The following is a 23,519-nucleotide window of genomic DNA, read 5'->3' as shown; positions in this document are numbered from 1 at the left end:
GTGATTTGGGAGTATGCAGAACAAAGGATTTGAAGTTCTGGGTTACGATTCACTTGCAGTTAAGGTAGTGACTGTCCCACTGTGTTTGTTTACACGTCAACTCAACTATGCAGTTACTAAGAGTGACACAGCAACACCAGACAGACCGTGCACAGTCACTGCTGCTGGTTTCCCTGCAGTGGACAGATTGGGAGCTGGCTGTGTGTTGTCAAGATTCACAGCCCGGCCGAGAGAAGCTGGAGTCGAGCTCTGGGTAATCAAGAGTGCACAGAACCATGAGAATTCACTCCGGATGAAGCGGGACAGGATTTTGCTGGGATTTGATGGGAGATTTGACTGGTAAAACACTGCACTTTTTCAAGAACAGTCTGATACTGGTAGGATTTCATGCAGGACTGCAATCGCACTCCTTAACGTCAGATAAGTTAAAAGTCTCAACAATGTGATAAGGCACTATATCAAGTGTAAGGATTGTTTTTATTATGTATTTGCTATTAACTGTTGCCTCATATCTTGCATTATGCGTGTAGAGCTGCCTTATAGATGCTGCCAATGATTCCTAAAGGAACTTGTTTGGAAATATAAATATAAAGGTACCCAGTTGTGCGATTGTATTCAGCCTGTGAAACTCTAAAGTAGGCAATGATTTTTTAAAGAAAAAAAACGCTTTTCAGTGGAATAATATATTGTAGAATGATAATGCTTATACTCGTTATAGCATCTTTCATATTGGGAGGCGGTCTCAAAGCATTGTACAAGGTTTACTGTAAGATGTAGTGACGGTGTGTTTTGCAGTTGAAATCAGCATTTGCAACAGTTAACAGGAAGAATGAGGCTTGTTCCTATGGAGGAATGAAGACTTTCAGTGATAATGTGAGAAGGTCTTTTAAATGATAAGAAACAGGTATAATGTGGAATTTCAGGAGACTAAACGCTCGCATAACTAACCAAAAGCTAGAGGTGCAGTAAAGCACGATGTATACAAACCATCAAATAATCTTCCTTATTTTTACACAAAGATAATGTTTTGGAAGTGGAACGTGAAGTTTTGGAAGTGGAGTTGTGAAGCGCTTTGAAACATCTCGAACATGTGATAAGGCACTATATCAAATGCAAGGATTATTATTATAATTATCTATCTGGTTTAGAGGACTCAAAAGGTGAAGTGCTGGTCAAACACCCTGTACAACACTGTAGTAGCTGTCTGCTGGGATTGTCCCTACGGGATCCTGCCAATCAGGATTGACTCACACAGATTAATGTCTGCCTAAAAAACACACAGTCACTACATTTTATCCTGTGAAGCGTTTTGGGACGTCCTTCCGATGTGAAAGGCAAAGTGTCAAATTTAAGGATTATTGTTAATAATAATACAACCTGGATTGTTCACTCAATTACCCCGATGGGAGGGTTTACGCAGGAATTTGTTTTAACTTCTCTTTAAATTCTATTTGTGATGGTTCACTTTGAGATCATTTAATAATTCCTCTTGTGTAAAGTACAGGAACCGCTTAGAGCATTAAGAAAGTCACTGAGGTTCAGAGTTTCGAATTCAAGATCCTCATCCTCACCTACAAGGCCATTCACGGCCTCGCTCCCTCCTACCTCTCCGACCTACTATCCCCCTACCTACCTGCCCGTACCCTCCGTTCCTCTGGCTCCGATCTGCTCCACACCCCCCGCCCCAACCGCCCTACCATCGGTGGCCGGGCCTTCAGCCTCTCAGCCCCGAGGCTCTGGAACTCTATCCCCCAGTGCCTTCGCCACCTCCTCCCTCTCCTCCTTCAAGAAAGGTCTCAAGACCTTTTTCTTCGACCTTCAGCCTTCAGCTCCCCTCTCGACTCTCTACCCCCTCCTCGCTCCCTCCCTTCCCTCCCCTAACCCTGACCATTTCCCCCCTGCTCGGGTCCCGATCCAACTGTCCCGCTCTTTGGGACGTCCTCCCGACGTGAAAGGCGATCTATAAATGAAATCTTGTTGTTGTTGTTGTTTGTCATTTTACTCCTAATACCCTCACATCTTTTCCTTCAACGGGACTAAATTCCGAGAGAGACCACGATAAGTGTGGTTATAATGGTGACTGTTAAAAATATTGAATTGGGTTACAATTTCCACTATGCTCCCCGATCTCCAGGACTCTCTCCCAATTTCCTTCCGCTTCACACCCTCTCTCTCTGCTTTCTAAATCTTTCTTAAAACCCACCTCTACACCACACCTCAGGCAACTCACTCCCAGTCCTTCAGCTGCCACTTTGTTCATGTTCCCATTCAGCCTCCGTAGTGATTGTAACCTTATCCTACACGAAGGGGTTGTTTAAATGCATTGTTGATGCTTGTCTTGTCCTACGGTGAGTCCTGGTTTATATCTAAATACCTTTCTGATGAATTTCAAAGGAAAGTTTCCTATGTCTTATCAACCTGTGTTTAGTTTTGTGTAAAGTGGACTAGAGTTTGTGTGCGTGGTGGAAAGGTTTTCGCTGATTTCTGTTCTTACGATTTAAAGCAGCTGACATCCTCAAACAAACTAGAAATAAAACATCTCCAACCAAGAGACCACCTGTTTCTGTCACAATCTATTTATACCCCAACGTTACACTGCTTGTCTGTCTGCCTGTGTCTTTGAATGTGAAGATTTGTGAAACCAGGAGGAACAAATATTGGCTGCACTTTTTTATATATATATTCTTTCACTTCCAATTTTCTTGTTCTTATCTTCTCTCCTCTTTCGTCTTCTGTCTTTTTTTTCCACCCTGTCCTCTCCCCTCCGCCACTTTACCCCAGGTTTCTAGCAATCTGTCCCCAAATTCCCCTATCTCAACACCCCCACCCCGCCTTCAGAAACCTTGAAGCACTCCAATGTGCTACCCCATGTAAAGGACACTATATAAATTCAAGTTGTTGTTCTGAAAATGTACCTCTTCAACTCCATCTTTGCCCACCTCCTGCACCCCCCACCTCGAATCTCTCCCCAGCTTTGCATCCTACTACATCTCTGTAAAGTGTTTTTGAGACATTTGACTACTTGAAAGGGGCTGTCTACAAGTTATTGTTGCTGTTGTTGAAGACCGAACAAGTGTTTGTAGAAAGCTAATTCTGTATCTTTCGGTAGCATCTAGCGGGTGAAGCAGTTCCACAGGGTACAGTGAAGAGCTGTAATCCAGAGGTGGACGTACAACTGGCCAAAGAAGGGACATTAAGCAGAGATGGTCCTGCAGCACCTACGCCTGGCTCTAGCGACGATTCTCAGCAGAATGCTGAACTGGTGGAGGATGACGTTGGTGGTAACGATTTGACTAATCTTCCTTGTACTTCTCAGCAGATAATTCCGCAAAATGTTACTGTTAAAAAATAGTCTATTACCCCCTGGCTATGTGTTTAGACACTGGAACATGTGCAAAATGGACTGGAGTTTGTGTGTGTGGTGGGAAGGTTCTAGCGGCTTACAGGCTAATCATCAAAGCAAATAGAAAACAAATCATCTCCAACCAAGATTCCACCTGTTTCTGTCACAATCTGTTTATCCCTCCAATGCCACATTGCTTGTCTGCCTGCCTGTGCGTTTGAATGTTAAGATCTGTTAAACCGAGAACGTTGTTAGTTTGGGTGGGGGGGGGGTGGGGGTGGTTTATAAATTCCTAACCAGCCTTATAACGAGGCGCGATCGCTGGGCTGCACTTCCGTGTCGTGACATGACCGATCGTGTGATCCTGGACAGAAACCTAACGCCTTTCCATGTTAAAAAAAATTGCTAACTTCCAGGTCATCAGGTCACGTGCGCAGCGTTCCGCGAGTGCGACCATTGGTGTTTTCTGGGACGCGCGACTCCCCAGGTCACTGTGTTATGAACAAATCTACGTGCCTTATAATGGGCTCTATTGTACCCTCTCAGTACCTTATCCATATACACCACGACTGCAGGTTGGCAGATTGTGCAGGTGTAGTCGTAGCTTGTGTCGTGTGGAGTACACTGAAAAATAAAACATTACAGGTATTTATTAACTTCATAACACAAGTCAAAATGTGTTGAACCGAATGATAATGTGACCAAAAGTGACTAAGTCCCTCAAACCCTTATTATACACTTTGCTGCAGAGGGGAATCTAACGTGTGAACTCTCGTTTTACTTTGTTGCAGCGCAAACTGAGCAACACTGGACCGAGCCCAGATCCTCTCTGTTACTCAACCACTATAGTGAGTGTCTCTTTATTCTACAGGTTGTCCACACAGTTCTGTTACCCATTTATTTTTTTATCCAGTGCACTGACCAACAACTGAATCATGTGGAAGAATGATGATAATTGTATTCAGAAGTACTTCATTGCATTCAGTACAAGTGTTTAACTGTGTTTAGACGTCCGGAGGATTGGTGTGTGCGAGCGCCATCATTTTCACGACAGATAATAACTCGGCACCTTGTTCCGTGCAACATTTCCCGTAATGTGGATGGAGTCAGTGAGGAGGAGGTCACTGATGTCAGACATTGTTACACTCAACTCATCTGTAACAGAAAATAAAAATTCATTGTAAGACACAAAACAGAGGGTAACAGGACTTTGTGGACACCCTGTACATCCTGCAAGTTCAGAGGAACGTAGTAACTGTCACTCTCACATCGTACATGAACAGGTTGTGAATAACTGAAACATGAGCAGTGTTGCTCAGCCACACAGTGAACGATTAAAAGGTTCAAAATAACAAGAGCAAGAGTTCAATTGGAGACTGTCTAGTATTACCTCTTGTGAGAGTAGTCATTTAATTGTCGTATAGTTGGCACCTAGAGTTAAACCCAAACCCAGCTCTGTAGGTGCTTATTCTGAAAAACTATTGAGATTGTGTAAAACTGAAACACAACTAACTCCTAAGCGCTACACATTCAGTTTGTCAGATGAATATTGCATGAATTTAAAAAAATCTTAATCCCTCTCCCCTGCTCCATACACAGGATCTATTGGTATTGCTAACTGGAGCTATGGCCATTTTTGTCTGGGCTAATTCATTATTTATTTAGAGAAGACGTATTTGTCACTCACTGGAACTGAATCTGAATGAGACCACAGATCCCAGTGTTAGGATGTTGCAGTGATCAGTTCAGCTCAAAACTTGCTTCTGGTTCTATTTAACGTTAGGGTATCTCACAAGTGTATCTCCATCTCTGCCTGGCCTCGAATTCAAGTGCAGTGTTTTCTGAATATACACAAAAAGTCATCATCAGACAAAACCTAATCTAACTCACCCTACTCAATAAAACCCTCCAATACCATCTCATCCAAACACAATCCAATCCTCCAACCCATCCAACCCAAGCCATTTTTTGGATGAAACATCAAACCGAGGTCTCAGGACCACTTGCCTGGTTTCTTGGCCAGCAATCCTGCAGTCGTTAGTCATTAACTTCATGGGTGTTTGTGAGACTTGATAGTGTGCAAAGTGGTCACTGAGCATGCTTACAATACACCTGTAAAGTGCTTTGACACTCTCAACCCTGAAACAAATGTAAGCCAAGGATTGTTTATTTACCAGAATGTCATGTCCTTGTAGTGTATTGATTAGGGCACTCGCCTCGCAAGCGAGAGGGCCCAAGTTCAATTCCCGGGTAGGGCGAAACGGTAGGCAAGGTTCCTTATCCACACGCCGCTTTTCAAAAAAAAATGTGGTCACTCAATCCACGACTGTGTATGTGACGTTGCTGTGCACAATTGGCTGCTACGTTTCAGCTACAAAATACACAGTCAATTCACTTTACAGTATACACTGTGAAGCGCTTTGAGACGTCTTAACGACATCAAAAGGCGCTATATCAAATGCAAGGATTATTATGTTAAATGGAACTGTCAATGTTTTACCCTGTTTCTACACTGGAGGTCTACAGTATGTTCACAGACTCATTGGGATTTATTTTCTTGTCTTTTTTTGCTACTTTTTGTTGCCTTTTCAGGTCAAACATGCGGCAGAGTTCCCGGAGCTGGCATCCGGGGCAATAACAGAGCAGCTGCGAGTGCCACCTGTGTTCCTGACTGACTCTCAACACACAGGTAGGGGATCTCGTCAGGTCTGCACCTGACGAGATCCCCTGCACAAGCCAAACCTGATTACAGCTGATCACAGTGAGCGAGGCGAGGCAGGCATGGCTCCAGTGTGACTGAAGTTCAGATGTAAAGAGTTATCTATCATTAACAAACTTCCCAACAGCTGCAGACTTTTACAACCCTAGATATCACAGTCACAGTGCAGAACGAGATCATTCGACCCATCGGTCCAAGTCTACCCATCTGAATACAGTTCAAGATCCTGATCCTCACCTTCAATGCCCTCCACGGTCTTGCTCCCCCCTTCCTCTCCAACCTCCTAACCCCCTTCTACCCTATTCGCTCCCTCCGCTCAGCGGGCTCTGGCCTACTTCCCTGCTCACCCCACTATTGGCGGGTGGGCCTCCTGACACACTGCAACCACTCTCTGGAACTCCATCCTGCAGTCCCTCTGCCTCGTCCCCTCCCTCGCCACCTTCAGTACCCACCTCAAAACCCTCCTCTTCGACCGTGCTTTGAATCTCCCTGCTTCCCCCACTACTGGCCTCCCCCACCCCGACTCTCAGCTCGGGTACATAACTCTGTCTGTCCAGCACCTTGGGACGTCTTCCTGACGTGAAAGGTGCTTTAAAAATGTGAAATGTTTAAAAATGTTTGTTGTTGTTAGTGTTGAGTCACATATGTGCACCTTTTAATCTTAAAACGGGTTCGTTGAAACTAACAATCTATCTTTGTTTTATTGTGTCAAAAAGTTCAAATGTGCAGCACAGTTTGTCTGACTAATAAAGTCACTACACTTGACAGCAATTTATTTGAGACCATTGGAGAGCGAGCTTTCAGCCAATTCTGCCCCGCTTTCTGGAACTCTCCTCAAATCCCTGGACCTCACACTATCTCAACAACAACAAGATTCCATTTATTTCATGTCGGGAGGACGTCCCAAGGCGCTGTACAGTTGGGTCAGGACCCGAGCAGGAGGGAAATGGTCAGGGTGAGGGAAGGGAGGGAGCGAGGAGGGGGTAGAGAGTCGAGAGGGGAGCTGAAGGCTCGGTCAAAGAGAAAGGTCTTGAGACCGGCCTTGAAGGAGGAAAGGGAGGAGGCGGCGAAGGCACTGGGGGATAGAGTTCCAGAGCCTCGGGGCTGAGAGGCTGAAGGCCACTGATGGTAGGGCGGTTGGGGTGGGCGTGTGGAGCAGACCGGAGCCAGAGGAACGGAGGGTATGGGCAGGTAGGTAGGGGGATAGTGGATCAGAGAGGTAGGAGGGAGCGAGGCCGTGAATGGCCTTGTAGGCGAGGATGAGGATCTTGAAATCGATCCTCTAGGGGATGGGGAGTCAGTGGAGGCGAGCGAGGGTGGGAGTGATGTGGTCCCGAAGTCTGGTGCGGGATAGTACACGAGCTGCAGATCTCTCGCCACATTCAAAATCCATCGAAAATTCCTCTTTGACTGTCTTTGGTCACAAACATACTATTCCCCATCTTCCACTACTCGGACTCCCACTCCATCCAATGTAATTGCAGCCCACTCGTCATTTAATGTGTGCCAAATAGCCAGTCAGCAAAATATAGTCGGTACACTCACTGTACATTATTCTATGACTCACCAAAACTGCATTAATATCTGCATTAATATATAATTAATGTATTAATGTTATTGAAATGGTCAATGACATTTGATTTAATAGCATTCACTGTAATAATAAAATAATAATCTTTGCATTTGATTTAGCGCCTTTCACATCAGGACGACCCATTTTAATAACATTGACTGATACTCCTGATATGGGACATATCAATGCAGTTTTGGTGAGGAATAGAATAATGTACAATGAAGCTGGAAACGTGTTAAGATTTCATGTCAGACACCACTTGATGGGGAGACCAGCTCTTAATTTGTTTAGACTGTAAGGCCTGAAAATCAGATAGCCTTAGTCTTAATTTCCATTTTCTCTTGAAATTTCAGATTGCGCAAAATTGTAGAAATTTTTTTAATTCAGTCTTGATTTATAACCTAAAGAACTGTGGAAAACTAGCTTCCTGATTCACACTGAACCGTACATGTTCCACAATTCTGTGCAATGTTCATTTTTATAGACAAAATGGTTTTGAGGCTAAGACCAAGGGGATATTATGTTCAGGCAACTGATTTTTGAGCCAGTCTCTTAGACTCACATGTGTTTGGTTTAATGTAACAGAGGAACTGATACAGAAGGTTGTTGCTCTGCAAGAGAAGAGTGAAGAGGCGAAGAAGAGAATTCAGAGGACTGAAGAAGAAATCCAGTGTTTTAAATCGGAACTCGCCAAGCTCCAGGCGGAGTGGGAATGCAGATGCCACCAGTTACCAGCAGAGCAGAGAGAACCAAAAGACCAGGTAAACAAATCGCTTTTTCCTTCCGTTGTATGGCTTACTTGGATTATCGAATCTTACAGCACAGGAGGCAGTCATTCAGCCCATCGTGCCTGTGCTGGCTCTTTGAAAGATTAGTTCCGCTCCACTACCCATAGCCTTGCAATTTTTCTTTTTCAAGCATATATCCAAATGCCTTTTGAAAGGGATATGTACTTGAAATCAGCCCAGTGTCAGCCTGTGGCTCGGTGGATTGCACTCCCGCCTCCTAGTCAGAAGGATGTGTGTTCAAGCACCACGTCAGGTCTTTGAACTCACAGACGAGGCTGACACTCCAGTGTCAATAGTTGGGGGAACACTGCGTTATCTGAGATGGGTCATCCCTGGTTTCTCCCACATTCCTGGTAACCCATTTCAACATTTCATTCCCCTTTTGTTATTGTCACAGAGACAGTATTTTACACTCAATTCCCCAGTGACTTAGGGGCAGGGTTTTTCAAGTCAGGAGGACAAAACCAGTATCCGGTTTATATTAACAAATTAAAATACGCACTACTCGAAATAAATTCAAAATATTTATTATCCACAAGCATACAATTTGATGACACCCCAAAGCCTTAAATTAAGTCAGTTATAATACATAAAGTCACTTACGGTTTGAGCTGGGTGAACAAGCTGCTTTTTATTGGTGAGCGAGGTTAGGCTTGCTCACCCCCATTGATCAAATTATACCAAATACGTTCCACTAGGGAACAAGGGTTGTCCCAGCAGACAAGTCCCAACACCCCACAAACTCCTCCAGGCCCCAAATTGTCAAAGGACAATGTGGACCTGAACCATGTAAAGCAGGTCAAGCGACAGGATCTCCTCTCCGTCAGGGCAGAGCCAGCCTGAGCCTAGTGACCAAGTGAGCTCTGGACAAGCGCTCTGGGACGCTACCCTGCATGTTGGGCGCTATATAAATGCAAGTAATTGTTCTTGTTGTATTCCAGTATCTCCACTCCACTTAATGAGAGCAGATCATAGTCCTCAGATCAGAAGTGCTGCAAAACCGCTCCCAGCCACCAGAGGGGTAAAAGCATAGCTGTTGCCAGGAGCTCAATCCTTCCCATCCTCTTCCCCCCTCAGTGAGATTCAGTTGAGTTCAGGGGACCACAAGTGAATCTCAACAGGAGCATGTTTCTGGCTGGTGCTAGTCAAGGAGTAACGGATAAGAATAGAAACTACAATTGATTTTGGCTAAAAGGTCGCGCTGGGTGGGCAAATTGACCAACTCCTTGTTAGAAGTCTCTCCAAGGTAACTACCTGCTCAAACACCTAGTGTTTCACCTTTGTTGATGTACTCTGACACTCACTAAAACTACAGGAATAAGAGCCAGTGAGACTCCATGCAAATGATGCTTCATTCAGACTTTTTTTTGGTCCGCTGGGTATCTGACACACGTGGAAACCCATTACCATGCTTAAAAGAATGTCCAGACCAAACAGAGATTTCTATGCAACCCACCTGCACATGGAAATAAATTATTGGAATGCAATGTGGTTTCTCTCTCCCTGCTTGCCCAATTTCAGAAAGTATTAAGTGCAGGTTGGCAAGAAAGAGCCAAGGCTGGGGACCTCAGAGTGTGCATTGGGGGTACTGCTCTTATAGATGGTGAGGTATTCCTTCTACCTAAGGGGTGGCAATAACATACAGTGAGGCTCCGTTCAGACGAGTTTGCAGACCCCTGGGCCATGATGTCACCACCATCACATTATAAAGAAGTACCTAACTCACACTCGCCCTCGTAACTGAGCCAAAGCCATCTCGTTCTACTGCCTTGATCTTTCTGACAGTTTTGTTCCAGGTTTAATTTCTTTATCCTTATTGCAGATTACAGAGAATGGAGTTTCTCCCAGTGTCCTGGCCAACAAATACCCCAAATTAAAAATATAATGATCATTCACTCCATGGCTGGTTGTGGGACAATGAAGTCATGAAGTGAGTGGCCAATTTATCATGTATATTATATAAAAATAAACTCTGTATTAATTGTAATCACCAGATGCACCCTAACTCGAGTGATCAGACAATAATTAGAAAGGGTGAAGATATTTCATCAATGAGAATGAAGCCAATCTTCTTGTCAGAGAGAAGACCAGCAAGTCAGATCCAACTCCCAACAGCACGTGGGCAGAGAAAGCTGGACCTCACCAGCAGTGACAAGATAAGCATTTCCGAGTCAAAGGAAGGAGAACCTAGGACTAGCTGTCAACCTTCATTAGGTTAGTGACAAAATTGAGCTTGTCTCATTGGGCTTTAATTACATCGGAATTTACTACAATGCAAATTCACTGAAACTATTTTAAGGTTTGCTTGCCTTTTCAAAATCCAAATATCTCAATCATTTGCAGAACAAAAAAAGTCAATGTCTGTGCGTTTTTCGCCATCGCGGTGAAAAATGTTTTATAATGACAACAACAACTTACATTTGTATGGCATCATTGTGAATGGTAGTGCTGTAAGGAGAAAGTAGGTTGGAGAGATAGGGCGGTGCCAAGGTATAGAGGGATTTAAACACTAGAGTGAGGATCTTGAAGTGGATCTGATCTGTGACAGAGAGCCAATGGAGTTTGGCAAGGACTGAGATAATCAGGGTGTGGAATTTAGTGTGGGTGAGAATGCGGACGGCGGAGTTTTGGGTGAGTTTAATTTTGTGAATAGTGAAGATGGGGAGACCGGCAAGGAGGGCCTTTGAGTCGTCCAGCTGAGAGGTGACAAAGGCGTGGGCAAGGGTTTCGGCAGCTTGTGGAGTGAAGTATTGTCGGAGACAGGCAATGTGGCAGAGGTGGAGGAAAGCACTCCTGGCCAGGGACCTGATGTGGGGGAGGAAGGATAACTGGGGATCAAACCTGCCGCCTAAGTTGCATACGGGTTCAGAGAATTTTAAAGACAGATTGGGTAGGTTGAGGTCTGACCTGCAGGACAGAAGATGTCAACGGGAGCCAAAGATTATGGCTTCCATCTTGTTGACACTTAACTGCAAGAAGTTGTGCTCATCCAGGCCTTGACAAGCTGACAGAACATCGGGGGACTGGGGGACGCAGCTGGAGAAGTAGAGTTGAGTGTCATCCGCGTACGTGTGGAAGTTAATCCCATGTCTGTGGATGACATCACTGAGAGGGAGCATGTAGATGAGGAATAGAAGGGACCAAGAATGAAGCCTTGGGGTACGTACCCCGCAGGTGACTGGGCGGGGGGGGGGCGAGAAGAAAACCGTTTGCAGAAATGTAGTGCTGGCGGTTTGTAAGGTAGGACTCAAACCAAGCGAGTTCGGACCCACTGAGGTGGATGATGGAGGAGAGACAGTGGGGGAGGATGGCGTGATCGACTGTGTCAAACAACACAGAGGTCCAGGAGGGCGCGGAGGCAGAGGGAGCCCTGGTCACAGAAGAGAGCAGATCATTTGTAACTTTCACGAGCGCTGTCTCTGTACTGTGGGCAAGGCGGAAACCAGACTGGATGGGTTTGAATAGGGAATGGAGGGAGAGGTATGCATGAAGTTGGTTGGCAACAACGTGTTCCAAAGCTTTGGTCGGGCAGGTTTGAGATAGGGCAGTAGTGCCCGAGGTTGGAGGGATCAAGTGTAGGTCTTTTTAAGGAGGTGGGTGATGACGGTGGTTTTGAGAGGGAGTGTGACTGATCCTGAGGAGAGGGACTGATTAATGGTGTCTCCAGCAGTGGGCAGAGGAGGGGGAGTTGGGTGATCATCAGGGTGATGAAGGATGAGAGGGAGGAAGGAGAGATGGGAGTGTGTGGGGGGTGTGAAGGAGACAGAATGGGGGTGCGGTAGGCGACACAGGATGGGAGGGTGAGGTTTCCAGCAATGTTTTCTATCTTAGAGGTAAGCAAATCCACGACCTCTTCACACTTGGCATTCAATGTTATGATTGTGGGTGCTAGAGAGGAGGAGCTGGTGGGTGGTGGAGAGTAGAATTTTGGAGTTATTTTTGGTCTCCAGAATGATCTTTGAGTAATATGGAGTTTTTGCTTGCGAGAGGGAGTGGCGGTAGGTGTGAAGGTGCTTGAGCCACAGCTGGCAATGAACCACTAGGCTGGTTTTCTTCCACCTGCTCTTGAGCAACCGGGTTTGTGATTTTAGGGAGCGAAGATGGCTGTTGTACCAGGGGAGCAGGTGGGTTTGGAGCCAGTCCTGGATTTTAGGGGGACAAGAGAGTTGAAGGTGGAGGAGAGGAGATCATGGAGCAGCTTGACGGCTGCATCACTTTATACTTATTCCAGACACAAAGAGATCAAATCACAGAACATGTGGTAGACTCCAGGTTGCAGGAAAACCACACAAAGCATGTGGTCCGTTTAAACACTCTGAACACAGTTTCACACTCACTCGATGTTTCCTGCACATTAAAAAGCTGGAACTTTGACTCAATTTCAACATTCCATTCGGTTGGCAAGTAAGTCATTTTGGAGCCAATTTCAGCTCCAAGAAGTCACAGTCACTTGGCAGTCTTTCCTGTGAAGCACTTTGAGACATCTCGATGACATAAGACTCTATATTATCATGTTATGCATAATAACTGTAAGCATTATTATGTTTGTAAAATGTTAACTTTTGGGAGGTAAAAAGATTTTTTTGTTGCAAAGTAAATGCAGTTCCCTTTGGTTTTACAGATTTCCCGCTGGATCCTGATGAAATTGACCCAGAGGAAGTTGTGTCAATTACAGGAGAGCCGAATGGAAATCTCGAGCTCACTGGAATCCCTTCGTCCAGTTTTCCGCGCGGATGTGATGTCCTCCCTTCATCTGCACTGAGTTGCAATGTTTCGAGACCTCAATTCCCAGCCAGGTTAGACACTGAAATCCTAAAGTACATTTACGAAGCAGGGAAAGTCAAAGTCTAAATTGGCTTCATAGTATATACTGCAAAGTGAATTGACTGTATATTTTGAGGGATACAAGGGTTACCGACCCACCCGCCAGCGGAAATAGTTTCTCTTTGTTCACCCTATTGAATCCCCCATAATTTTTAAAACTTCTATGAAGTCTCCTCTTAATCTTCTCTGCTCCAAGGAGAATAATCCTCGCTTCTCTCGCCTCGCCTGATAACTGAAGCCCCTCATTCCTGGTACCTGGTCAATCTCCTTTGCATCCTCTCCAATGCCTTGACATCCTTCGTAAAGTGTGGGGCCCAGAACTGAACCCAGTCTCGAGCTGAGGCCTAACCAGTGTTTTATATAAACGTTCATCATAACTTCCTGACTTGTGTACTCTGTGCCCCTATTTATAAAGCCCAGTATCCCGGATGCTTTTTTAACAGCTTTATCTCCCTGTCCGGCCACCTGCAAAGATTTCCTTATATGACCCCCAGGTCTCTCTGTCCCTTCACCCCCTTTAAGATTGTCCCATCAGCTTATATTGCCTCTCCTCATTCTTCCTCACAAAATGCATCACTTCGCATTTCTCCACATTAAATTTCATCTGCCCCGTGTCTGCCCACGTTACCAGTCTGTCTATGTCCATTTGCAGTCTGTTACTATCCTCCTCACTGTTCACTACTTTTCCAGCTTAGTATCATCTGCAAACTGGGAAATTGTACTCCCTATACCCAAGTCCAGGTCATTTATATAGATCACAAACAGCAGTGGTCCCAATACTGATCTCTGGGGGACACCACTGCACACTTCCCTCCAGTCAGAAAAACAACCGTTCACCACACTCTCTGCTTTCCGTCTCCCAACCAGTTCTGTATCCGCTGCCACTGTCCCTTTAATATCGGGGCTTCTATTTTGCTACAAGTCTCTTATGTGGCACTTTATCAAATGCCTTTTGAAAATCCATATAAACTACATACCTTAGGGTTCCCTTTTATGTTACCCACTAATCTTTTCTCATACAATCTCTTTGTCGCTCTTGTTTCCTTTTACAGTTCTCCTTTGTACTTTCTGTATTCTATTTGATTATCTTCTGTGTTTTGGACTTGACATTTATCATAAGCCTCCTTTTTCGGTTTTATTTTAATCCAAATTTCCCAATTTATCCAGGGAGGTTTGGATGCCCTATTTTTCCCCTTTGTGGGAATGTATTTGTTCTGTCCCCAAACTGAACCTCCTTGAAGGCTTTCCATTGCTCGTTAGCTGTTTTACCTGCCAATCTTTCTTTCCAGTCCACCATGGTTAGGCCCCTTTTAACTCATTAAAATTAGCCCTCTTCCAGTTGAATATCTTCACCTTTGATTGCTTTCCATAAGTATTCTAAACCTAATGATGTTGTGATTACTGTTGTCCACATGCTCACCTACTGAAACCTGCTCCACTTGCCCCACTTCAATCCCCAGAACTAGATCCAGCACTGCTTCGTTGCTCGTTAGACTGGAAACCTACTGATCCAGAAAGTTATCCTGTTTAAGTTTAAGTTATCCTCTTTATCAGTTTATGATCAGACTGTTGGCTTGAGGGCTTAAATATTCGGATATCTGGGTTTGCCCTCACAAATTGTTTGCGGTCTAATGGAAATCAATTACTCACAACAACAGCAACTTGCATTTATCTAGTGCCTTTCATGTGGTGTAGTGTCCTAGAGTGCTTCACACCCTGGTGGAGAGAATCCTGCTCTGAGCTGTGATTAAACCCCAAAATGAACAGAGCTGTTTATTCCTGTTGCAGCTGGTGGATTAGTGCTACTTGCCAGCCTTGGTGTTTTTGAACAAATTATACTGTTATTATGTTATTACTGTCTTTGCATTTCATATAGCACTTACACAATCAAAACATCTCACGGGCAATTGCTGTCAACTGTATATTTATGGGCAAATGCAGCAGCCAATTTGCACATGGAGATGTCCCACAAACAGCCATGAAGTGGGTGACTACACATTCTTTTCTGGAGGATTGTTGGCCAGGAGACCAGGACAAACTCCCTTTTCTTTCTTTTTGAGTAGTGCCAAGGGATCTTTAACAACCCTCTGTGGAAAAGGCAGACAGTTTAACATCCCAATCAAAGGATGGCTCCTCACTTAATGCAATGCTCCCACCAGCACTACACTGGAATTTCTGCCTAGACTGTGAGCTCAAACTCTTCAAGGTGGGGCTTGGACAAAATAGTGAGAGGTTTATAGTCCCTGCAGTCCCTAGGAAACTCCATCCATGTGCATTGCTGCTGTTGCCCATCACATGTATTACATCTTATCCTCTTTCATGGTAGAGTTACTGGGATATATCATGCAAGAAGTGACAACATTAATGACCCGGAAGCACTGACCCTGGGCCATTTTATGATGTGCCGTGTTATAACATGGGCTCTGATCATACAGATCCCAAACCACAGCACTCTATTGTGGTTCAATTGTAGAATTAAGGACTGTAGCTTGTCTATTAAACCTTTGTCTGCTGATCGAGTTTCCATCTTCCCTCTCGCAGATTTCAGGCAGATATCAGAAGCAGACGGCCAGCCAAAGTCTTTGCCCCTCGTTCCATCTCGGAGATGCAGATTGGGCACCGGGTGAAGGTGATTCTGCCCAGCGGCAGAGTGGGAGCTGGGGTGGTGCGGTATCTGGGCCGATTGCCGGATGTGCCAGAATTCTGCCTCGGAGTGGAACTGGAATGTCCGGAAAACAGACAGAGAGACGGTGTGTTCGAGGGACAGTGTTACTTTCACTGGTATGTAACTCTTTCAGCTCCTGTCTCCAGCTCGGATGCCCAACTGGCAGTGCTTGAGACGTGAAACATGCTGACGAATATAAATAGAGTGAATTCTTCAATCGAGTCATATTTTGGAAGCCAGTATTTTTGAAAAAAAAACGTCATCCAGGTTAACACTAGTTTGGAGAATCTCCACAATTCTTAAATTTTTTAATTAAGAAAAAAAGACCAGATTGAATTGCGGGCTTCCTGTTTATTAACTGTTTCTGTACGTCTGAGAATCCCTGTCTCATTTCTCAGTAAAGTCCAGCAGTTCTCACTTGTGCTTTAGGTTACAAATTGCATTTTGGCTTTAGCACTGATTTAATTCACATTGTTTCCATGTGAAGGCAATAGGAGCAAATCAAGATGAACTCTGCTATACCTTTTGTTGTGACTCAGCCTACATTGAGTCTATAATCCGTCACCCAAAATCAGATGGAACATTGAGGTCTAATTTGCGTTATTTATTATTAAGATATCCTGTTATAATCCCTATCAAGCCATGGGAACTCGGTAGATCAAATCGAGCAGAGTTTCTGTGGGTCGGGGTGTGAAATATTGAATTGAACAGTAGGTTAGAGTGCTATCCTACTCAGCTGGAATCTCTGTCCATTACAGACAGTGGGGGAGAGTGTTTTCTGTCACTCTCTCCTTGCTATACAAATGTTGCTTCCCAGATTGGCAGTGTTGCGGAGGAGGAAATTTAACACAAATCCCAATATAATCCTGATTACAATCAGCGTTGTTCTCAGTATATGCAAATCCAGTTCTAGGCACACTTGTTTTGTTGAAAATAATTCCATCCCGATTTAATAATTAAAAACACGCTTCAATAATCCATTGATTGCACTGCAGAATAAACTCATCTTTTTGTTTCTGTTTAATCCAGCAATCTCAGTCACGGAGTGTTTGTCACCTTTAGCAAAGTGCTGATGGTTCTCCAGTAATTCCTGAAAAGGAAGATTTGGAAACTCATTCGGAGCTTCGAGAAACTTTGTGTTCATGTTCGGATTCTGGAACAACATTCATCAGGCACTGAGGAATTGAATCTCAGAATAATACAGCACTCGGACAGGCCATTCAGCCATTAATGCCTCACTGGGGTTATCCTTCACATGAGCTGTCTTCTCTTTGCCCACCCTCCTGCTCGCTCCATAAAATACAATAAATCCACAAATGTTGTGTTGTGAAGCACCAATAAACAATAGACTATTTTATATTGTGAATTTCAGCTTGTGTTATATATAATAATAATAATAATCCTTGCATTTGATATAGCGCTTTTCACGTCGGGAGGACGTCCCAAAGCGCTTCACAGAACACACTGTAAAGTGAATTGACTGTATATTTGTGGGCGAACGCGGCAGCCAATTGCGCACAGCAATGTCCCACAAACAGTCATATGGATTGAAAATGACCAATTTATTATTGTTTTTGGTTTTGGAGGGATTATTATTAGGCTCTGTGTGGAGTAAGGAAACTTGCCCAAGGTTTCGCCCTGACCTGCCGGGGATTGAACTCAGGTCTCTCACTTGCAAAGCGAGTGCTCTAACCACTGAGCTACAGGACTCCATACTGTACAGTGTTCTCTGTACAGTCTCTATAACTCCCTTCTCAAATAGCACCAAGGGATCTTTAATATCCCGGGACAGGCGTAGACACGATCTCGGTTTAATGCCTCTTCCGAAGATCAGCACCTCCAACAGCACTGAAGTGTCAGCATTGACTGTAATCTCAATTCCTGACTTGGGGTTTGAAACCACAAACACACTCAGAAGCGTGAGTGCTGCCAACTGAGCCAGGCTGACATTTGCACCCACAGGGCTTAAAAATTCTCCAACCAAATAAAATTAAATTATATAGAACTTTACAGCATGTAAAGAGGCCATTCGGCCCAACTATTCCATGCCAGTGTTTATACCCCATACAAGCCCCCACCCCTCCTAACCCCCTCTCCTAACTCCTCCTATTCCTCTTTATTCCCTTCTCTAGTACATCAAGTTTCTTAAATTTCTGCTTCAACCACAGCTTCTGGCAGTAAGTTCTATATTCTCTTCGCCCTCTGGGTAAGACATTTGTCCTGAACTCCCTTTTAGATCTGGTTATCATATTTATATGATCTGTTAGTTCTGTCTTTACAAAGACAGTGAAAAGGTTGATATTCTTAGTATTCAACTCTTGCTTTTATTTCCTAATAAATGCCTATCTCTGCTAAACAGCTTAAATGTCAGTTCCCCAGTACAGTAGAAGTCGGGTACATTGTGAAAGTGAGGATTTCTCATATTGGCGTTGCAATGAATGATTCAGCTGTGCAAATATTATAGCGCATTTGTGGACATTGGCTTGTGGAGTCTTGCAGCTCAGCGGTTAGAGCACTCGCCTCACAAGCAACAGCTTATGGGTTTGATTCCCGGCAGGGGAAACGTTGGATAACAACAACAACAACTTTATATAGCGCCCCCCCACGCCGGATGGCGTCTCAGAGCGTTTCACAGTAACGGATCCCGGGGCCGAGCCAGGGGGAGGGGGAGGAACCAGGGGAGGGGGAGGAACCAGGGGAGGAGCCAGGGGAGGGGGAGGAGCCGGGGAGGGGAGGAGCCCGGGGAGGGGGAGGAGCCCGGGGAGGGGGAGGAGCCCGGGGAGGGGGAGGAGCCCGGGGAGGGGGAGGAGCCCGGGGAGGGGGAGGAGCCAGGGGGAGGGGGAGGAGCCAGGGGGAGGGGGAGGAGCCAGGGGGAGGGGGAGGAAGGTGACCAAAGGTGCGGTCGAAAAGAAAGGTCTTGAACAGAGACCTGAAAATGGGAAGGGAGGGAACGAGACGAAGGGAGTAAGGAGGGGAGTTCCACAGCCTCGGGGCATAGTGGCTGAAGGCACGGCCACCGAGGGTGGAGCGGAGGACTTGGGGGACGAGGAGGAGGCCAGACCCGGAGGAGCAAAGGCAATGGGTACTGTGCTGAGGAGAGAGGAGGTTAGAGCGGTCGAGGAGTGCAGAGGAGTGCAGGGACTTGAATACAAGGCTGAGGATCTTGAAGTCGATCCTCTCTGGAATAGGCAGCCAGTGCAGTCTGGCCAGGACTGGGGGATCGGGAGCGGAGTTTCATGCGGGTGAGAATGCGGGCGGCAGAGTTTTGAATGATTTGGATTTTATGGATGGTAGTGGATGGGAGACCGGCGAGAAGGGCGTTAGAGTAGTCCAGCCGAGAGGTAACAAAGGCATGGACAGGGTTTCAGCAGCTTTTGGGAAGAGGTATTTTGGGTAAGTTTCCTTACTCAACATTTACTTAGCAGTAAGTAGAAACACAGCAGTTAGTCGATTGGTGGATCATTTTCTGAGGGTAATAATTCCTTTAAAAAAAATTGATCACTCAATCCGCGACTGTCTGAGGGACGCTGCTGTGTGCAATTGGCTGCTGGGTTTCACCCACCAAATATACAGTCAATTCACTTTACAGTTTATTCTGTGAAGCTCTATAGGACGTCTCGAAGATGTGATAAGGCATTATATCAAATGGAAAGATTATTATTATGCTCATATCTAGGGGGAAACATTGAGGATTAAACAATACCCAGATTTTCTGGCTGCTGATCAACATAAAGACAATAAAAGGCATTCCTCAAAACACTTTTTTTTAAAAAGAGTAATCCTTCAATGTATCAGTGTGGAAGAGATATCATGAGTTATTGTCATGTAGCCATGTAAATTTCTCACCTAGAGGGAGCGGGAGCCGTTGGGAGAGCAATAGACCACCCCGCCCCCACCCACCACCCCACTTCCCTTGGCTCCCAGCTCAGGTGCCCGGCCGCCAGCATCGAGCACTTCAAGACGTGCTTCCGACTTTAAACTTCATCTCCACATACTTCATCTCCTCCTAACACCTATCAACAGGCTCATTCCCTCCATTCAGTGGCCCCCGGCCTACTTCACGTCCCCCGCCTCGCCTGCCCCACCATTGGCAGCCAGGCTTCCTGCCACTCTGCCCCCACCCCCTGGAACTCCATCCTGCAGGCCCCCCGCCTCGCCCCCTCCCTTGCATCCTTCAAGACCCAGCATAAGATGCTCCTCTTCGACCATGCTTTCGATCACCCTCCTTCCCCCCAGCTCTCCAGTCTCCCCAATCCCAACCCCCAGCTCGGGTCCGAAACACTGATTGTCCAGCGCCTTGGGACGTCCTCCCAACGTGAAAGGCACTTTACACATGTAATTTTGTTGTTGTTGTTAAAAAAGGCGCTGTGTAAATATTGTTAATATAACATAACGTATCATAACATGCAGTAGCAGGAGTAGGCCATTTGGCCCTTCGAGCCTGCCCCGCCATTCAATCATGGCTGATCTTCTAATCTAACTTCAGCTAATAACCTGACGCTGCCTTATCCCCATATCCCTTAATCCCGTTTCCAATAAGAAATATGTCTATCTCAGTCTTGAATGTGTTCAATGACTGAGCGTCAACAGCCCTTTGGGGTAGTGGATTCCATGCATTCACCGCCCTTTGAGTGAAGACGTTCTTCCTCAACTCAGTGCGAAAGGGCTGCCTCTGATTTTAAGGTTGTGACCCCTGGTTTTATTTCTCCAATCGGGGAAACAATCTCCCACTATCTACTTTATCATTGCCCTTTGATGATCTTATAGGTTTCTATAAGATCCCCTCTAATTCTTCTATATTCCAGAGAATATAGGCCCAAATTGGTCAGCCTATCCTCGTAACTCATCCCCTTCATCCCTGGTACTAACCGAGTAAATCTACGCTGCGCCCCCTCCAAGGCAAATACATCCTTCCTTAAATGAGGAGACCAAAACTGGACACCTATCCCAGGTGTGGTCTCACAGGGCCCTATACAGTTGCAGCAAGACTTCCCTACTCTTATACTCTAATCCTTTCATAATGAATGCTAACATACCGGTTGCCTTCCTAATTGCTGCTGCACCTGCAGACTAACTTTCTGTGATTGGTGTACAAGGACACCCGAGTCCCTCTGGACGCTAACACATTCCAATCTCTCCCCTTCTAAAAAATAACCCGCTCTACTGTTTTTGCGACGGAGGTGGATGACTTCACACTTCCCTACATTATACTTCATCTGCCACCTCCCTGCCCAATCACCTAACCTATCTATGTCTCGCTGCATTTTTTTAATGTCGTCCTCTGTGTTGACACTTCCTCTTAGTTTTGAGTCATCCGCGAATTTAGATATATTAACTTCGATGTCCTCATCTCGATCGTTGATGTAGATGGTAAATAGCTGAGACCCAAGGACTGATCCTTGTGACACTCCACTAGTCACATCCCGCCAATCTGAAAAGGACCCGTTTATACCCACTCTTTGTTTCCTTCCCATTAACCATTCCCCAATCCATGTTAATATGCTCCCTCCAATTCTGTGGGACCCTATCTTTTGGACTAACCTTTTATGCGACACCTTATCGAATGCCTTCTGGAAGTTCCAAATAGACCATATCCACTGATTGACCCTTATCGAGTTTACTCGAAATATCCTCAAAAACTCTATGAGATTTGTCAAACATGACTTCCCTTTTGTAAAGCCATCCACTGATTCACCCTTATCTCGTTTACTGGAAATATTCTCAAAAATCCCTTTTGTAAAGCCATGTTGACTTGGCCTAATTATATTGTGCCCTAAATACCGCACTACCACATCCTTAATCAACGATTCTAAAATTTTTCCTATCACTGATGTGAGACTAAGTGGCCTATGGTTCCCCATCTTTTCCTTTCCACCTTTTTTAAATAGTGGTGTGACATTTGCGATCTTCCAATCCATGGGGACTGTTCCAGAATCCAAGGAATTTTGGAAGATCAGACATGAGGCCTCCACTATCTCATAAGCTCCTCTTTTAAAACTCTGGATGCAAAACATCCGGACCAGGGGATTTGTCAGTTTTTAGTGCTAACAGTTTCCCGAGCACCAATTCTCTAGTAATGAAAATTTCCCTAAGTTGCTCCCTGTCCTTATCCCTTTGGCGCATCTCTATTGTTGACAGACTGGTTGTGTCTTCTCGGGTGAAGACAGATGCAAAGTACCTATTTAGGGACTCTGCCATGTCCGTGTCCCCCATTACAACTTCTCCCATCTCTGACTGAAGTGGACCTACATTTACCCTCACAGCCTATTCCTCCTAATGTATTTGTAAAAACTTTTACAATCTGACTTAATGTTCCTCGCTCGCTTACCCTCATACTCCTTTTTCTCGCTCTTAATGAGTTTTTTAGTTTTTTTTTGCTGATTTCTAAAACTCTCCCAATCTTCAGATTTGCTTCTTTTCTTGGCAGATTTATAAGCTTTTTCTTTTAATTTGATGCTTTCCGTAACTGATGCTTTGATGCTCCAGTTAGCCACGGATGAATTGCTTTCCCTCTGGTACTCTTATTCTGCAATGGAATATGCGACCGCTTCGAATTATGTACTACATCCTTAAATATTTGCCACTGTTAGTCTACATTTTTACCTCATAATCTGATTCTCCAGTCTATTTTTCTGCAACAGAATGTTTCTGCAACCGAAACACAAAAATGTGGCTAATGTGGATTTCGGACATTACAAAACTCCGGCACCTTGCCATCAGCAGCCAATTTGCCATCAGCAGCCAATTTGCCATCAGCAGCCAAGGTTGGACAAGCCTGGGTTAAATTAATAATAATAATAATAATAATCCTCTGGTCGATCCCCATGCGGTGGCGCTCTCGCACATGACCAAAAAGACAAGAGGAAGGAGCGATAGACCTGCGAAGATATTGAGGCCAATTGAAAACGAAGCAGATGCACAAAGCATTTCATGCATCTCAATATACAAAACATAAACTTTAATGTTTAAACTGTGGTTAATGTCACTCCTGCCTCTTGTTTTCCTTGCGCGTGCGCAAGACACCACCCACCAGCGATCGACCAGGTGGAGACTCCTGATATAATGATTTGATTACATTTTGTACTTGTTTTAACAGAGATTGTTGGATCATACTTTGTCCATTTTCTTATCTGGAGTTGTACCCTCTTCAAGTAATGAGCATGAGTTATACAAATGTTACAGATCACAGAATGCTATGCTCTGCTGAATGAAGGAACACACACACTGCCTGAGGACATATGGCACCCATGAATGTATATTGCTATGTATTTCACCTGAAATGGAAATTATTAAATATTTGTAGTACTGTGCTTTTAAGTGAAATTTTTGCTGATGATTGTACTCTTTTAACCTTACTAGAAATGAATCATGTCTCTCTTTTCTTGCCTAATGTCTTTGCTGTGCCTGGTAATGCTATGCTTTCAAGTGAGGTTGTATTGATAATTTTAAGGTATTTCTCGGGGTGGACCTGCTGGATGTTTGTTGTCCTTTCCTCGCTTGGTTGGACACATTAATGAGGAGATGGGATGCACCACAAGATGGCTTGGGTGAGAGGTAGAACAATAAAGAGGCGCTGGTATGTGATAATGGGCTAACCTTGAGGTTAG

The 23,519-nt window shown here is 44.9% G+C and overlaps 1 protein-coding gene across 2 annotated transcripts; it reads left to right on the top strand.

Annotated features, from left to right (window-relative positions):
* Window positions 1-169: 169 nt before the first annotated feature.
* Window positions 170-17,254, top strand: LOC103187315. 2 transcript variants are annotated; one of them, XM_007906750.1, is made up of 8 exons: window positions 170-377; window positions 3,110-3,281; window positions 4,135-4,191; window positions 8,221-8,396; window positions 10,418-10,637; window positions 13,045-13,219; window positions 15,789-16,028; window positions 16,942-17,254. In XM_007906750.1, the coding sequence occupies exons 1-8, from the start codon at window positions 324-326 to the stop codon at window positions 16,997-16,999; spliced, it is 1,152 nt and encodes a 383-aa protein (XP_007904941.1). In that variant the 5' UTR covers window positions 170-323; the 3' UTR covers window positions 17,000-17,254. The 2 variants fall into 2 exon arrangements, with proteins under 2 accessions (XP_007904941.1, XP_007904942.1); XM_007906751.1 differs by lacking the exon at window positions 170-377 and adding an exon at window positions 5,936-6,032 and having other exon boundaries at window positions 3,159-3,281.
* Window positions 17,255-23,519: the final 6,265 nt, after the last annotated feature.

Source organism: Callorhinchus milii, unplaced genomic scaffold (genome assembly GCF_018977255.1).
Source record: "Callorhinchus milii isolate IMCB2004 unplaced genomic scaffold, IMCB_Cmil_1.0 Scaffold10, whole genome shotgun sequence".
Lineage (NCBI taxonomy): Eukaryota > Metazoa > Chordata > Chondrichthyes > Chimaeriformes > Callorhinchidae > Callorhinchus > Callorhinchus milii.
The sequence above is the reverse complement of the archived record's forward strand: the minus strand, read 5'-3'. Positions and strand labels throughout refer to the sequence as shown.

What these genes read in the sequence shown, in the direction of transcription:
- LOC103187315 (XM_007906750.1), top strand. Translation starts at nt 324, where the DNA reads ATGGGAGATTTGACTGGTAAAACACTGCACTTTTTCAAGAACAGTCTG. An exon ending in TCAAGAACAGTCTGATACTG is followed by an intron (nt 378 to 3,109) that starts GTAGGATTTCAT and finishes ATCTTTCGGTAG; the next exon opens with CATCTAGCGGGTGAAGCAGT. An exon ending in GGTGGAGGATGACGTTGGTG is followed by an intron (nt 3,282 to 4,134) that starts GTAACGATTTGA and finishes ACTTTGTTGCAG; the next exon opens with CGCAAACTGAGCAACACTGG.